General features: G+C 42.0%; 1 protein-coding gene across 1 annotated transcript in view; it reads right to left on the reverse strand.

Annotated features, from left to right (window-relative positions):
• Positions 1–7,171, reverse strand: part of LOC109677036 (inactive pancreatic lipase-related protein 1) — a 28,257-nt gene extending 21,086 nt beyond the window's left edge. Inside the window, exons 1-3 of the mRNA XM_020153205.2 lie at positions 7,159–7,171; positions 7,009–7,057; positions 6,273–6,427 (exon numbers count right to left, since the gene is read on the reverse strand). Of these exons, the coding sequence (XP_020008794.1) occupies positions 6,273–6,427; positions 7,009–7,057 (204 nt within the window). The 5' untranslated portion in view covers positions 7,159–7,171. The remainder of the gene's footprint in view (positions 1–6,272; positions 6,428–7,008; positions 7,058–7,158) is intronic.
• Positions 7,172–15,581: the final 8,410 nt, after the last annotated feature.

Consider the following 15,581-nt stretch of genomic DNA (forward strand, 5'->3'; position numbering starts at 1 on the left):
TCAGATCTCGTACTTTGTTCACAGTTCCCGTGGCCTGGGTGTGGAGGCCACCCATTGCTTCCAGTGCTCAGTACTACCACTGGTGGAATTGACCTGGTGGCTAATAATCCCTCATGCACTGAGCCTGGGAACAATCTCTCTCTCTCATACTCTCTCCCTCCCTCCCACTCGCTCCCTAGCTTTCTCATGCTCTCCCTAAAGATGCATCACAACCCTCCATCTTGCTCCTCTGTTTACATGTCATTGCAGGGAAATTTAAAAAGGATTTCATAATTGGCAAAAGTTACCAGGTACTTTTCTTAAATGTAGGGACTACAAAAAATTCTCGCACAGGGTGATATGGCCTGATCTTGTCCCCTCCGTGTAGCTTGGAAATTTATAGATTAGACCTCTAAAATGGTTATATTTCCCAGTGGCACAAGCCCCTGAAGGAACACCAAAACTTCTGACCCAAAGTAGGATCCCTGCCATCTGGGACAGACCTCGCTGTCATTAGACATTTTTCATTATTACCTCATGGTGCAAGGGGCTCATTTACTGGCCCTAACAAAAATTAAAAAGCCACCCATTTCCTATAGATTAAATACCATACTCCAGGGGGGGAAATATTTCTGCTCGACCCACAGTTTGACTTTTAAGGCAGACACAGCTGTTTTAGGACCCTCAGGTGCATGACTAATGATCCCCCATCAGGAGCAAATAGGAGCAAGGTTTCTCTCCCTTAGAGTTGAAATTCCAGCCTTCTGATTGGTAGGAAGGGGAAATCCTCAAGAAGACAAGATAAAAAATGCAAAGGGACATGATGACACAGTGGGCACCATATAGAGCACTTAGAAGAACACGTTCCTGTGGTCCCCCCCTTAGGGAAAGAGCTCTTCCCCTATCCAGCTAGCCCTCCTGGCTGTCCTGGGACCCTTTTCAATAGAATCTTGCTTAAGCAAGAGGCTCTTAATAATTGAAAAATGGCTCGATATACAGGTTATAAAATAAATAAGCAAAGACTTGGTCAAGATCATACCAGTAGGGTAGCTGCAATCTAGATAGACCCAAATGTCTTCCCTATGACCATGGAAATGGGTGGTGGTGGCAGAAGGAGATGGGAGAAAGGAATGCCATCTCCCCAAAAGGAATATGGTTCCTGGTGGGGGAACCAGGTCTCTGGCCCTGGGGACGCCTGGGCACGTGAGACCCTTCTTAAAAATGACCAGTTTCCTTTATCCCGCTTTTAGATTGCAGTGCAATAGTCCCAAATTCTCAAGGAACTTCCCCCACCCCCACTTGCTTATTAAGGCATTAAAAGGATCTTGACCTTGAGAGCCTATGGAAAAAGATCTTCATTTTCTACTGCTCCCAGGCTTGCCCTAAATACCCTTTGGGAGACTAGGAGTGCTGGCCAGCAGGGGGAAGCACTAACTGTAACACCATCCTGCAATTAGACTACTCTGCAGGAAGGAGGAGAAAAACCTAAACTTTATAGGAAATGTTATATAGATGCAGTGTCATTAGCTACCTTACAGGCTTTAGCTACTAGAGAAAACTTGAGAGGAAAAAAAATGGAAAAGAGGGAAATGGCAGTTATAAGGATAACAAAGATTTTTGACTCTTGGCACATTCTTCTGGTCTGCGATTTGTTTTCTCTTTCTTGCTTGTACTGAAGGTTTTGTTGTTCAAGGTCATTTTAAAATCTTGTTATTGTACCCAGCCTTAGTCAGAATATAACATTCTGTAAGTCTTACTAAAATATCCAAGCAACAGTTCGCCAAAAGCAGAGGATCTATTAGCTTGTTCTCCACCCCGCCCCCAGAATATTACACCTAATCTATGGCTACATTGTTTAAGAGTACTCTAAGTTAATATAATTATATAAATGTGTGTATTGGTCTATCAAGCATTGGGCAAAAACTTCTTTTGCCCCTGGACTTCCAGAAAAACCAATGATTAATTACTAAGACTGATTTTCAGGGTTTTTTTTTTTTTTCATTTTTATGCACGCTTTACCTTAGGCATGCCTAAAACTTTTTATGTGTGTTTGCATGTGTGTATATAAAGCCAATGAGGAAAAACTGTTGCCACTTTTAAAAACTGGTTATCTTACCCAATCAAGCTTACCAAAAATTGACTTTTTCACTAACAAACAACAACAAAAAAGTAACCACACCTGTAACTGCACCCCAAGGATATCTAAAGATGGGCTAAGTGCTTACTCTGCCTCTTCCTGTGGCTTGTCCCAGCCCGTGTAAAAAAAATCTCTTTTCTCTGCCTTCACCAGGCCTCTACGTGGTGTGGAGGTAAATGACTAGAACTGGCATATAAAATCTCAGGAGTTTGGGCCTTGCTTCCAAGATTCCGGTTTTAACTTTGGAGAAAATGTGCCCTTTAGGCGATGGTCACTCATAGCTGGTTGGTTCCAAGGACCTCTTTTTTTTCTTTTCACTCCGGCCAGCATTAGCTGGTTTTTTTTGTTTGTCTGTTTTTGTTTTTAAATTTCATCATCACCTCATACAATAGAGTAATAAGCATCTGGACTTTTGGGTTAAATTCTTTGTTTAAAGACTTCTCTGACTATTTGGGGTCATTTAAAATTTTGTGCTAGCAATTAACAACAAAAATGTAAGGTAACAAAAACAAAAAACCCAGGCTATTTACATTGGAGATCTCTATGGTAAACTGCTTAAGTATTTTTTTTTTGCATATAAATATATAAACATCTTGAGATGGTTCTTATTGTAGAGTTAATATAAAAAATTGTTACTTTTACTCTGTTCTGCTACTTTTAAGGAAACCAGTTTTCAAACTTATTTCCATCAGGTCTTTCAGGGGTTAACATTCCAGCTCAGAGCAGAAAAAAAAGTGCATTTTAAACCCTGCCCACAAGCCTGCATCAGGAGTCTTGGAATTTGGGTAAAGAAATGACCTTAGCCTGTTTCATTTTGTTGTAAATAAAATCTGGGATTTAATTCTCTTTTATAACACATGGATCTATCAATAACTGGGCTTTCTATAAATTGTTTTTATGCAAAAAATAATTTTAAGGTTGCTTTCTTTCTGTTGTTTTTATGCATATATAAGGCTTTAAGTTAAAAGGTTTTAGGAATTATTTTCAACAAGTAACAAAAAATATAAAAGGTGCTAAGGATATGGTTTTTTAAAATAAAAGGTTAAAAAAAGAAAAAATGGCTTTTACATTAAAAAAAAAAAAAGGATTTTATAAAAAAGGTTTGTCCTTAACATGGGAAAAGAAAGGATAAGGGCAGTCTCCTTTGGGGGTACAGAGTAAGTTGTCCTAAAAAGATGGAGCTTATAAATGATTACATAAGTGTTTAAGTTAACTAAAATTTAAGAGTTGCATTGACAGTTTTTGTTAGGTCCCTGGCATTCTTGGAGCAGGCAGAAGGTCCGGAGGCTATCACCAAAACCAGACCCCCTGATTTATGACTGCTTGCCCAATTCCCCTGTTTGTTTCTCTGCTTGAACAACACCTCAGGAACTTCTAGTTACTCAACTAGCCAGGCATGTCGACCTGTTCTATTTGGTGATCGCAGATAATCAGAGGCCAGAGACTCTCTCCCTCTTATAAAACCCACTACCCATTTTCAGCCAACCCGCTCCACTCTGAACCCAAAAGGAGTGGCAGCCCTGTGGTCTGGTTCCAATAAATCTTTCCTTTCCACACGTGGCATAGTCTTTATTTGGCAGTTCCTTACAGTTTTATAAGATCAAAATTTAATGTACTGATGTTAAACTAAAACTTAATTCTCTAAGCTCGTAACAACAAGGCTGCCTTAAAAATATTATTCTTTTCTTGATAGCATTTACAAAAAAAAAAAAAAAAACTGTCTTAAAGAAAAGATTTTGTTCTATCAAGATAACTGTCAGGGATTTTTTGGTGCTCCAAGAATTTACCGAAACAATCAAGTAGGAAAACAAAAAGTTTATGAGGACACAGAGAGGCGACTAGCAGCTAAACACAGGGAGTGCTGCTGCTCTGACATGCAGATTGAGACATATTTACTTATGTAAGGCAAAGCAAAAACAAAGCTAACATGCATCCTCCAGATGGGATAAAAAAAAGGACTCAAAAAGGAGCACTACACTGGAGGTCTTGTGACCTTAAGTCTTCGTTGGACTCAACAGAGTGGACGTGGTTAGTTCAAAAAACAAAAACTGGGCTGTGTGTCATTAATGCTCAAACACTGGGCTATGATTATCTACTCCTTCCACATGTCAGGTGGAGGAAATTCTTGACCTGGAATGATCAGATTGAGCCTGTTAGTTTGGGGTGGGCTCCATTGGTCAGCATAACCCTGCTGGATGTTATGAGCCATTTGTTAACGTCAGCCATCAGGTTTCCTAACTCCACACTTAGTCCTCATTTACCTGTGTGCTCTGCTGATTATCGGGGTTTTAACTGCTGAGGTAACTGAGTGATAACTCAATAAAAGTTTATTTAAGAGTCAGTTTGTGTCAAGTCTTCTAGACGACTTCATAATTGCAGTTAAACAACTATTGTCTTGGGTGATTCTAAGGCAGTTAGTACCCTATATATATGTGACTGTAATTAGGCTACTTGTAGTCACTGACTGCCTCCTCAACTGATGGGAAATCTAAGGTTTTACTCCAAGGGTAACAAGTAATATGTATGTATAACCTCTAGAGAGCTGTGATGCCGTTGCTGGCTCCTATATGTTAACTGTATTTATGTTTTCCAAGTGTATCAGGCCTTCTAAAGTACCAAATTTAGATAAACACTATAACAAAAAGTTAGTGGTACTAATATACAGTTCTGTTAGTTGCTAAATTGTCCATCGGAATTCTAACCATGGCTCTTTTATGTTTTTGTCATTACAGTTCTGATCCTTCCGGGATATTTACAATCAAGTCCATAAAAAATGACTCTAATAAGTACTTAGGTGTCAACCAGGTTAGCTTTTTAAATATGGACTTTTGTTAAATTTTGTTTTGTATTGTTGTTATCTAGAAGCCCACTGCTTAAGAGCCACTCCTTCTAAGCCACTTTGTTGCTTAAATTTGGCTAAAAGGGTCTAGTTGGCACTGACTTCGACCTTTCCTGTTTATTGCTTGCCCCCTCCCCCATTGTGGGACACTTAAAGAGAAAGCTAATCTTCACAAGGAGGGATCAAAATAACAAACCGAAAAATCTTCAGATGAGACTGCTCAGAGACAAAAACAGTTTGGAGACAAGTGGGACATGCCATTAAATTTCAAATGGAGTCGCTTATGCCAGAATTCTCAAAAAAAAATTAATTAAAGTAAGAGAGCTAAATAAGTGGTTCTTATGCACGTGTGGCTATCTGGCATTAAAGACCTTCTAGGCACAAACTCGTATTTTTGGCCAGGGCCCTCTACTTTCATCGAGACAAAGTGACTATTTTTACCAGCTCCAGATATGTCCTGTAGTTGCCCTCATTCTCCTACTTAATTTGGGCTTTGCATTCTTAACTTGTTGGTAAAATTTGTCTCCTCCTGGCTAGAAAACTTCAAATTACAGATGCTGATGGGAATAACCACCCTCTACTATCGCAGCCTCCTAGATGGTCCCCTTCACAGCCAACCCTAAAACATCAGGGCCCAACATCGCCCCCTTTCAGCAGGAAGCTGCTAGAGACCAGACTCCATTGTTCCTTTTCCCTGAAGGCATTTAGGGTGGCCACTGAGGGGGAACTTGAAAGGACAGCCAGAATGGCAGCCCTAAAACAGAGATCATCAGAATTTTGGGAGTTGCTGCTTCTAAGAATGACTGAAAGCAGCAAGCCCAGTCTACAAACAGCTGTCCTGAAGAAACAGCCCAAGGACCACTGCCCTGGGAAGATAAAGAACCTGCATTGGCTGAGCAAGCACACCTGTGCATCAGCCTCTTCCCCATTTCTGCCTCGCCCAATGTATTAGCCTTTCAAAGCCTATAATTCTACCTCTTCCATGAAGCCCACCTTGACTTCCCTTTTCCTACTTCACCTCCCAGGACCAGCATTCCCTGACCCAGTGAGTCTGGGTTATGTCTCATGAGCTCACCTTCCCAATGGGTCTTGTACAATAAAACATTTGCCTAGACCAGAACCATATGACCCCTGGAGGTTCTGATAACTGAGAACCATTCACTCATTTGAGCCAACATTTACAGAAGACATGCTCTGTCTGAGCTGGAGAGAGAATGGGGCATGGTGGGGAAGTAGGTACAGAGATAAGGAGCTCATGGTGTACAGATGGCCAGGCCCTCCCCAGTGACAGCAACATTCACTTAATAGAAGTCTCACCTGGAAGTTGTTTGGGTTTTCATTGGTGTAGAGCAGGAAATGAGTGTCGATTTTCTCAGGGCTCCAGGGGAGAAGTTTCAGGGGCCGGATCACAGTTCCAGCCCAGGGCTCAGCATCAGAAAAGCACCCCAGATCCTCATAGCAAATTTCTTTTCCTGTGGGAAAAGGGTAGATCTGCTCAAGGATTTGCTCCTGAAGCCTGACTCTGGTTGGTGGGGGTTCCTCCTGTCCAGGCTCCCTTTGTCTCCTGCACAGGGACAGTCTGAAGACCATGAATGTACAATCTCTACCTGTCTTTCTTCCCCTAGTGATCCCCCAACTGGCCTGGACCAGTCCTTTGAATTCCACCTACCACCATCCAAACTTAAATCTTCTGAATCTCCTCCTGAGCTCTTCTGATACATTTGCTTGATTAACATGATAACTGGCATTGAAACGTCAATATGTTAACAAGGCAAATGGTAAGGACATAGCAAATGTCATTGCTTCTAACTGCAGATATTTTGTCAGTTGTTTTCCTGGAAAATTCTGGTTGTAAATACCCAGTTTATGAAGGCACTCCAGTGGGGAGAGGTTATAAGTGGATCCTCCAACTGCCCAGCCCACCTTCTCAAGCAGAATGTGAGTCCCCTCTGTCTCTCCTTGGAACCTGGAGCAACTTACAGCTGCTGGTTAAAGCTTTCTTTTTAAGAGCTTGGGTTTATACCCTTCACATGAATAGGTGTGTGGGTCTTACCTTGGGCTGCCCCCAGCAGGAAAAGAGTGACTGTCCAGAAGAGCAGCATCTACAAAAAATCCAAAGGTATTCAGCCTGGCCAAGTGTTCCCAGATAAGGAACAAAGACAACCTCACAGCAGGTGGGGAGTAGAATGCAAAGGCAGCTTACCCTGTTCGAGAATCCAGGCACTCCTTCCCTGGGATCCCCCCCACCGGGGACATTTTTTATACTCTTGCCTTATCATTTGGACTCTAGTTCAAGAACACAGTGAGTGATGATAGTACATGATTGTGTACTTAATATTTTAATCTTTACAAATACACAAAACAAGATTAGTAATGATGGGTAAATCTTCCCACAAGTCTGGAAAGATGAAAGAATGCTTGATAAAAAGAGGCAGAAAAGTCACCAACTTTGCATCTATGCATCTGTGCCAGGACTTTCAAGACAAGTGGGCCCTACTTTCTCTGCCTTCTGTTTTATCACCAAGTAGGTCACAAGTCTCAATTAGGACACAGAAGCAACTGTAATGATGGTGTGCAGTCATTCTCACTTAGGATCAATGGAAATGCCCCCAGACGGTGGAAAGTAAAGGGAAGTGTCTGATTAAGAAAATCTCCTCTCTCTCTCTCTTTCTGTCTGTCTCCTCTCAACCTCCCTTTCTCCCTCCCTCTCTGTACTCCTCTTTTCCTCTCCCTCTCTTTCTTTCTCTCTGGCAGAGTAGCAAAATCTGGGCACATGAGCTTTGGAGAGAGGTTCAGCAGTCCTCCCAACAACCTCTACCACTGTCCCCCCACTAACTATCTGTTTCAGTTATCTATTGCTATGCAATGAACCAATCTAAAACACAATGATTTAAAACAGGAGTAACTATTGTACGGTCTCACTATAATATGAATAGTTGGGTTTGGAGGCCTCCCCCAGCGCCCGGCCCCAAAGCCCGTATCATCAGTCCACATCATGTCTGCTATGTTTTCCCAGCTCCTCTGAAGGAAGGTTGCACACCTGCAGGACAGACACGTCCCTGATTTGCCCACAGATCTGTGCACCTGTGAGCAGCCAGCCAGTTCACACAATGAGACAGATAAGCCTTCCCAGGGTAAGCACTCTAGGGGCCCAACCTCATCCATAAGTTAAATATACCTGCATGTCAAATTGCATACTTCAGAATAACCCAAACCCTGGGGTGTAGACTGAAGGGCTCTCCTGTTAAGAAAATGGAAATGACTCCCCTTGACAGCAGTTGACAGGCACTGTGGCTTACCAAGTACTGTCTGAGTTTCAAGCACTTTCTGTTCATTGACTAATTTAAGTCTCCATGAACCACACTAGGTATGTGGTACTATTAGCCTCCCTCTGCAGATGTGGAAACTAAGACAAATCTACAAAGACACACAGCTAAAGGACTAATGGGTGCTGAGGTAGAATTTGGACCAGGCTGCAGAGAGTGAAATAAGGAACTGATGAATATTCAACAACTCATTATGCTGAACAAGGGATCTATAAGCTTTGTTGAGCATCAATTCCACAGATTAGGGGAGACATTTACGTATAGTGGGAAAGGGATTTTTCTTGAACTCAGTGAGACTGAGTCATCTGGTCGACCTATGTAATGATGAATTGTTTAAGATTTGGAAAGTGCTGGAGCAGTTTACAGACTGTGGTGGTGTCAAAAGTATGTTTTCTTTTGGCATTGCAATGCTTGATGTAGGAAGAGACTTAGGAAACTCTAATAGTGCATTGAATAGGTAAATTTGTTGGTAGAAGATGTCCAGTGGTTGTTCTCCTGCTTTCATTCCTTCTCTACTGCTTTCCACTTTGCCTTCTACACAGAGACACAGGGGCCTCCACTGAACAAGTCAAGTCCTTTCCTACTGCAGGGCTTTTGCATTTACTATTCCCATGACCTGAAATACTAAATCCTACACCTTCACTGGGCTGACTCCTTCTTGTTATTCACCAATCAGTTTAAATGCCACCTCTTCTGTGAGATGATCACCACTAAAAACCCTGCACTGCAGCCTCCTTCCAGTCTTTACCCTTGCTCCCTGCACCTTGCTGGTTTCTTTTGTCACTCAACACAAGCTACAATGATCTTTCTTAGTTGTCTGCTTAGATATTTTCAGTTGTACTTTCCCCATTTAGTATGTAATATCATGAGGATAAGATTTCACCTGTTTTGGCCACTTCTGTACCTGCAGCTTCTAGAATCTGGCACTGAAATGGTTGTGAATTAATGAAAGGGAGAGTCCACACGGAAGAGTTCACAGGCTTCTTGCCCTTACCCTCAGAATGAATTTCAGGGCTGGGAAACATAAGGTGACACAGTTTTTAAAAATACGTATTTAAAAAACGTTAATGACACATAATATACATATTAATAAGTTGCAGTGTGCTATTTCAATGTACAAATATATGTAATGATCAGGTCAGGGTAATTGGCATATCCGTTGCCTCACACATTTATCATTTCTTTGTGTTGGGAATATTTGAAATCTTCTCACCTAGCTATTTTGAAATATTCAATGAATTATTGTCAACCGTAGTTATCCTGCAGGGGATTGAAGTTATTCTTCCCATCAATGTCACTCCTGTAACTTGTTAACCATCCTCACTTCCTCATCCTCTTACCCTAACACTTTTTGGCTATTCTACTGTCTACTTCTATGAAATCAACTGTTATATTTACTTTTCTTTTTACATTCCACATATAAGTGAGAACCTGTGATATTTTCTTTTCTGTGCCAGGTTTATTTCACTTAACATAATATCCTTCAGGTTTCTGCACATTGCCACAAATGAGAGGATTTTATCCTTTTATGGCTAAATAATATTCCATTGTATATTTATACAACATTTTCTTAATCCATTCATCTGCTGATGGACACCTAGGTTGATTCAATATCTTGGCTATTGCAAGTAGTGCTCCAATGAACATACAAATGCAATTATCTTGTCAACATATTGATTTCTTTTCTTTGCAATTTTACCCAGAAGTATAATGGATGGATCTTATGTTTTAGATGTTGGTCCTCAGTGTGGCAATATTATAATGTGGGACATTTAAGGAGAGGGTGACTAATGGGAGGTCCTAAGTCTATTAGTCTCCTGAGAAGGTATTAAGGAATTTCTCATGGGGCCTTGATTACTTCTCAAGAGAAGGGTGCTATAAGAGCCTGATCCTGGTCTCACCCAGTCTCTGGCTTCCTGGTATCACAATGTAGTTGCTTGCTCCTACAATGCTCCCTTCATTGCCATTGCCATGATGGGACATAGCAGAGAGGGTTGTCACCAGAACTGAGCCAATGCAAGCGTCATGTCCTTGACCCTCCAAAACTACAAGCTAAATAAACCTCTTTTCTTCATAAGGAGGCTGTCTCCAGTATTGTTATAGTGACAAAAAACTGAGCAATATAATGTTTACTTTAACTCCAGTGTTTCTCTGTTGATTTTTTGTCTAGATGATTTGTCCATTGATGAAAGTACAAAGTTGATGCTATTGCATTGGAGTCTACCTCTTCCATTTAGACCTAACAATATTTGATTTATATATTTGGGTGGCCTGGTATTGGGTACATATATATTTAGACTTGTTATATCCTTTTGCTGAATTGACCCTTTTATTATTATACCTTTTTTGTCTTTTTTTTTTTTTTACAGTTTTTTGCTTAAAGTCTGAGAAACAAACATAAAGGTAGAATCAGACATCCAAGACACTTACTCTGAGAAACGTCTGTGAACGGTAGAAGGGGACAGAGTAGGAGTGGTTGGGGAGAAACTTCAGATCACAATGAAGGTCTAATGCTGTTGAGATAAAGGGAAGGACGTATTGGATGGGAAGTCTCAGGCCTCAGGAAAGACCTGAAAAAGCCTTGGCCAGGTTGATGGGGAGTCCCCAGAACAGATAGCTCTTAGCAGGAATCTTCCTTCATGCAGCAGCAGACTTGGAACCCTTCCCTGTGCTCAGTCACGGACCCAGGGTGTACTGGGAGAAGAAGCTGTGGCTTCTGTGTGAATTCCATGGTGGATTCATGGGTGGCAGCTGGACTGTCTTCAACTCTGTTCCTGCCCCAGGTTCTCTGAGAGGCACAACTCTGTGGCCACCACTATAACCCACTTTGTCCCTTTTCTAGTTTCTCTGCAACTAATGCTAGCTTGATCACTTTCCCATAAGAATTAAATTTAAGTATATTACTTCATTCAACAAAAATTGACTGAGCCCTCATTACTATATGCCAGACATTGTTCTTGGCACTAAGGACCCTCACCTTCCAGAAGCTTTGTAATCTGGTGAGGGAGCTGAACCAGACAAAGAAACAGTTACAGAGGGTTGCCAGGAGGTACAAGCCACCCAGGAGGACAGAGGAGTTGGCATCTAATTCAGGGAAAATGTTGAGGGCAGGGCTTCATAAAATGGTGACTCTTAAAGTAAGCTCTGGGGAATAAATAGGAGGTCACCAAAAGGACTCATGATGGGGGGGAGGAAGGAGAAACCCAGGGTATATAGTAGATCTCTTTGGTCTCCCACGTCACATCTCTTGGCCTACCTATGATTTCAGTCACAAGGTCAGAACCAGGCTATGTATTATTCAACTCAGCCTGCTCTAACAAAATATCACAGACAGAGAGGCTTAAACAACAGACATTATCTCATAGCTCTGGAGGCTGCGCACCCAAGGTCAAGGTACCAACATGGTTAGTTTCTGGTGAGGTCTTACTTCCTGGCTCACAGTTCATCACCTTCCCATTGTGTTTCCATATGGCCTTTTCTTGTATATACCAACATAGAGAGACGGTCTGAGTTCTCTGGTGTCTCATTTTCTAAGGACACTAATCAGATCAGTGCCTAATTCTTATGCCTCATTTACCCTTAGTCACTTTCTTAGAGACCTCATTTCTAAGTACTGTCACATTAGAGTGACGCCATCACTATATAGATTGGGGTGGGGGTGGGCAAACATTTAGTCCATAGCAAACTGATGGCTTCCTCTCTCAAGCAAACTTGTCAGTTCTGCGCTCCTGCCTCTGGGGCTTTTCCAAAGCCACAGTTCATGCACAACTGAGGCCTCAAAGTGAAGGGTAATTAATTACTTCAGTGGCAATTCAGTTCTCACAAGCTCCAAAACCATTTTGTAGAATTGCCTAGAGTTTGCAAGACTGTATTGCCACAGAGTAGAAACTCATTGTTGAGTACTGTCAACCCCCATGACCCAATCTGCTAGGGCTGGGTGCCATCCTGAACCTGGACCTACTGATAGAGTATGGGGCAGATAAAACACTAAGATGTAGCTAAGTTTCTCTGCACAGGTAGGATTAGGAGCTTATGGGTGAGACACAAAGGGAAGAGGAATCTAGAGAGATGGAGAGGTTGTTCCCAGACAACATGGGGAACATGGAGCCTGCAGAACAGTGACCAGGAGGGATTACCAGAGCAGGACACTCATATTTCAATTGATTAGAGTGGCCCACCTCTTTCTGGGACACTGAGGCAGTAGTTAAGCCTTGTTATAGCACTGCTAAATACTGTTAAATCTGTTAATATTAATGATAGTCTTTATTGTAAGCACCCCTTTTAATGTCTGCTTTCCTAAGATGTTGGAGGCTGGGACAATGGGACTCACTAATTGGTAGCTGTTAGACCTTTCCCTGGTGCCTAGGCTGCTTTGAGTGAAGGACCATGAGTTGAGCAGCCAGTTAGACTGTCCTCATGCCAGCACTAGCTGTTCTGAACATTCTGCAGATATCTTGAGAAAGCTATATGGCAAACACAACTTCTTGCTGCTGAGATACAATTCCATCTCTTGAAGGCACCATCCCAGCCATGAATGCTTTGCAAAGCTGCTTTGCCATCCCACCCTCAGTGAATTCTAGATGTCCCTGCAGCCATTTCCACCCAGGCCAGAGAAGGAACATTTCCTTCTGGTGGGTCAGCAGAAAGTATGTGACTGGTACAAATGGAGTCTTTCATTTACGTAAGACTGCTGTGATTGGTGTTAAGTGTGGTCCCTCATTTGCATAAGGGACTGTGCCATGGTTGGTGCAAACACAGTTCTTCAATTGCATGACAGTCTGCCCAGATTGGTGCAGACACTCTTGCCACACCCTGTTTCTAGCTGTACAAGCAGGCTGTTCTGCTCACTTTGTGAGCCAGCCAAGAGACTCCTCCTGTGCCGTCCTTTGGTATTGCAATATTAAGCCCAATAAAGGACTTCTCTCCAGTGGTCTTTTCTTACATACTTTTGACTTTTAGCATTAGTAGAGTGGACTTATCAAGAAGAGAAGACTTCTGGGAATGAAAATAGCAGCACAGTATTAGTAGTTGTGAAGGCAGCAGCAGCAAAGGTGACAGCAGGTACCACCTCATTAGTGGCAGTAGCAATGAGAGGACAGTTGAAGAGTTCCAAGAGAGGCCAGGGCAGGAAAAACAGGAAACCATGCCAACAGAGAGAACAAGGGCTACGAAGAGCTGAAGATGAGACTGTGGGCCCGGGTGGTGGAAGAGTTCCAGACAGATGCCAAACTTTAAGGGCCAAGATCTCAGACACCCTAGGCCCAAGAACTGTAAGACTAGCTGCTGTCAAGAACTGGGGATCCCAACACCTTAGGTCTGAGATCTGTGATGCTTGTTGATGTAGGGCTGAGGGTCCCAGCATCCAAGGCCTATATTGGAACTGTAACACTACGAGGCACTGCCTGCTGCTGCTGCTTGCTGCTGTCTACGGCCACCACCCACTGCTGCTGGAAGCTGAGGATTATAATAGGCACACAAGGACCTGGACGGCCAGTGCTAGAAGAGCTTCTCCTGACCTACCCATCAATTCCTGCCTTGGTAGAGCAAAAAGACCCTGTCCAGCTGATTGGTAATAATGTTGCTTCAAAGCAACCTCTCTCCTTCTTTTCAAACTTTCTAGGATTTACTGCCACCTAAGTGCCTTGTGTAAATTAGGAGGAAAATCAAGGTGAGAGCAGATACAAAATGGCAGCCTAGGAGATGAGTCATAGTGAGAACCCAAGGGAAACAGATCAAAGCTGTGGTAGCCCTGAGGTTGGAAACCCTGGCATTCTCAGAGTTCTTGGAGCACGAGTACTGTGTACAGTGGTACAAGTTGATATTTATGCAAGGGTTAAGAAATGAGCTTTCATAAGATGACTCTTCCTGTTCGGTAGATACCAGGTAATGTACCTGCTAGTTGGGAGCCTCCCATACTCTGTGGCTACTTAAGTGAATCCTCACCCTATTTTTGCACCTGAATATTTCTGTAAGCATTTACCATTTTTCCACATTAGTTTCAAGGTGTTTTGGAAGTTCAAGGGAATAGATGTTTTTAACTATTGTTAAATAAATTTTATGGGAGGATATTGTTCTAGACTAGCCTCCTGTACTAGGCCCCCACAGAACAAAGCAGAATGGATTTACTTGTGCTGAGTGCTACATAATCAAACTGAAATTAAAATTGGCCAGTTTTCTAATAAAAGAGATTTCAGTCAACCTTAATCACCAAAATAAGGAAGTCCCTTTTGTTTTAACCATACAAGGAAAGTAATACTAAAATGACCAAGCTTTTGTGCTCTCTTTCTGCTATTGTTAGCCCTTTCCTGTCTATGCACTCAAACTGCTCTGCTCCACTCATCAGAACACTCATTCTATTTGATACTCCATTATCTTAAGATATTACATCTTAATTTTATCTGTTACCTGATTACAGTATTTTAACAAGCCAATTAGATTTTTAAACTAAATTTGTTATAAATTTTAGTTTTATACTAGGTAGATAGTAGACAAAAATGTTTTTACTAGATAGCATTTGAGAAGTCCATTTTTATATTCCTCCCTTTGGCTATTGTGTGTGTGTGGGCACCCATGTGTGTGTGTGTGTGTGTGTGTGTGTGTGTGTGTGTGTGTATGAGTGCTGGGAAGATTTGGGTGGAAAAGAAATACCTTTGCAGAGTCTTGAATTTGGGCTACTGTTAGGACTCCTCATTTTCATTTAGATACTCTTTCCTTCTCCACATGGCCCATGTACACTGAGTATGCTGGCCTCATCCTTGTCTAGTGGTGGGCCCTGACTGACTTAAGCCAATCAGCACATTCCACTTTCTTTGCTATAGATTAATCAGAGGGAATCTCAGGAGTTTTGTCAGGAAAGTTTTCTCTCTTTTACTGGATGTGAAAGAGGTCTGTAGCTGGAGGGGAGCTAACATTGGTATAAAATTACCACCATAGACAACAGGGCATGGAAATAGAAAGAAAGTAACTCTTGCAGAGGTCATTGAGCTACTGGATCAATACATTCTGAAGTCTACTGACCTCTAGACTTCCTAGACCTGTAAACCAATACACTTCCTTGTTCACACAAGTGTGAGCTAGAGCTTCGGGTTCCTGCAGGTGAATGCATCCTAATTGATTCAGATTGATATCCCTTAGAACAAGTCCTCATATTTGATCAATTTGATTGTATTTTGGTGAACCATGGAATGGAAGGTGTTTGAATTTCCCATATTTTCATGTTTTTGTGCCTTTAACTATATTGCTCCCTCTCTTGTGTGCCCTCCCCACCATGTTCTCTTGGCAACTGTCTATCCATCTTCTG

This window comes from Castor canadensis, chromosome 7, assembly GCF_047511655.1.
Source record: "Castor canadensis chromosome 7, mCasCan1.hap1v2, whole genome shotgun sequence".
NCBI classification, from domain to species: Eukaryota; Metazoa; Chordata; class Mammalia; order Rodentia; family Castoridae; genus Castor; species Castor canadensis.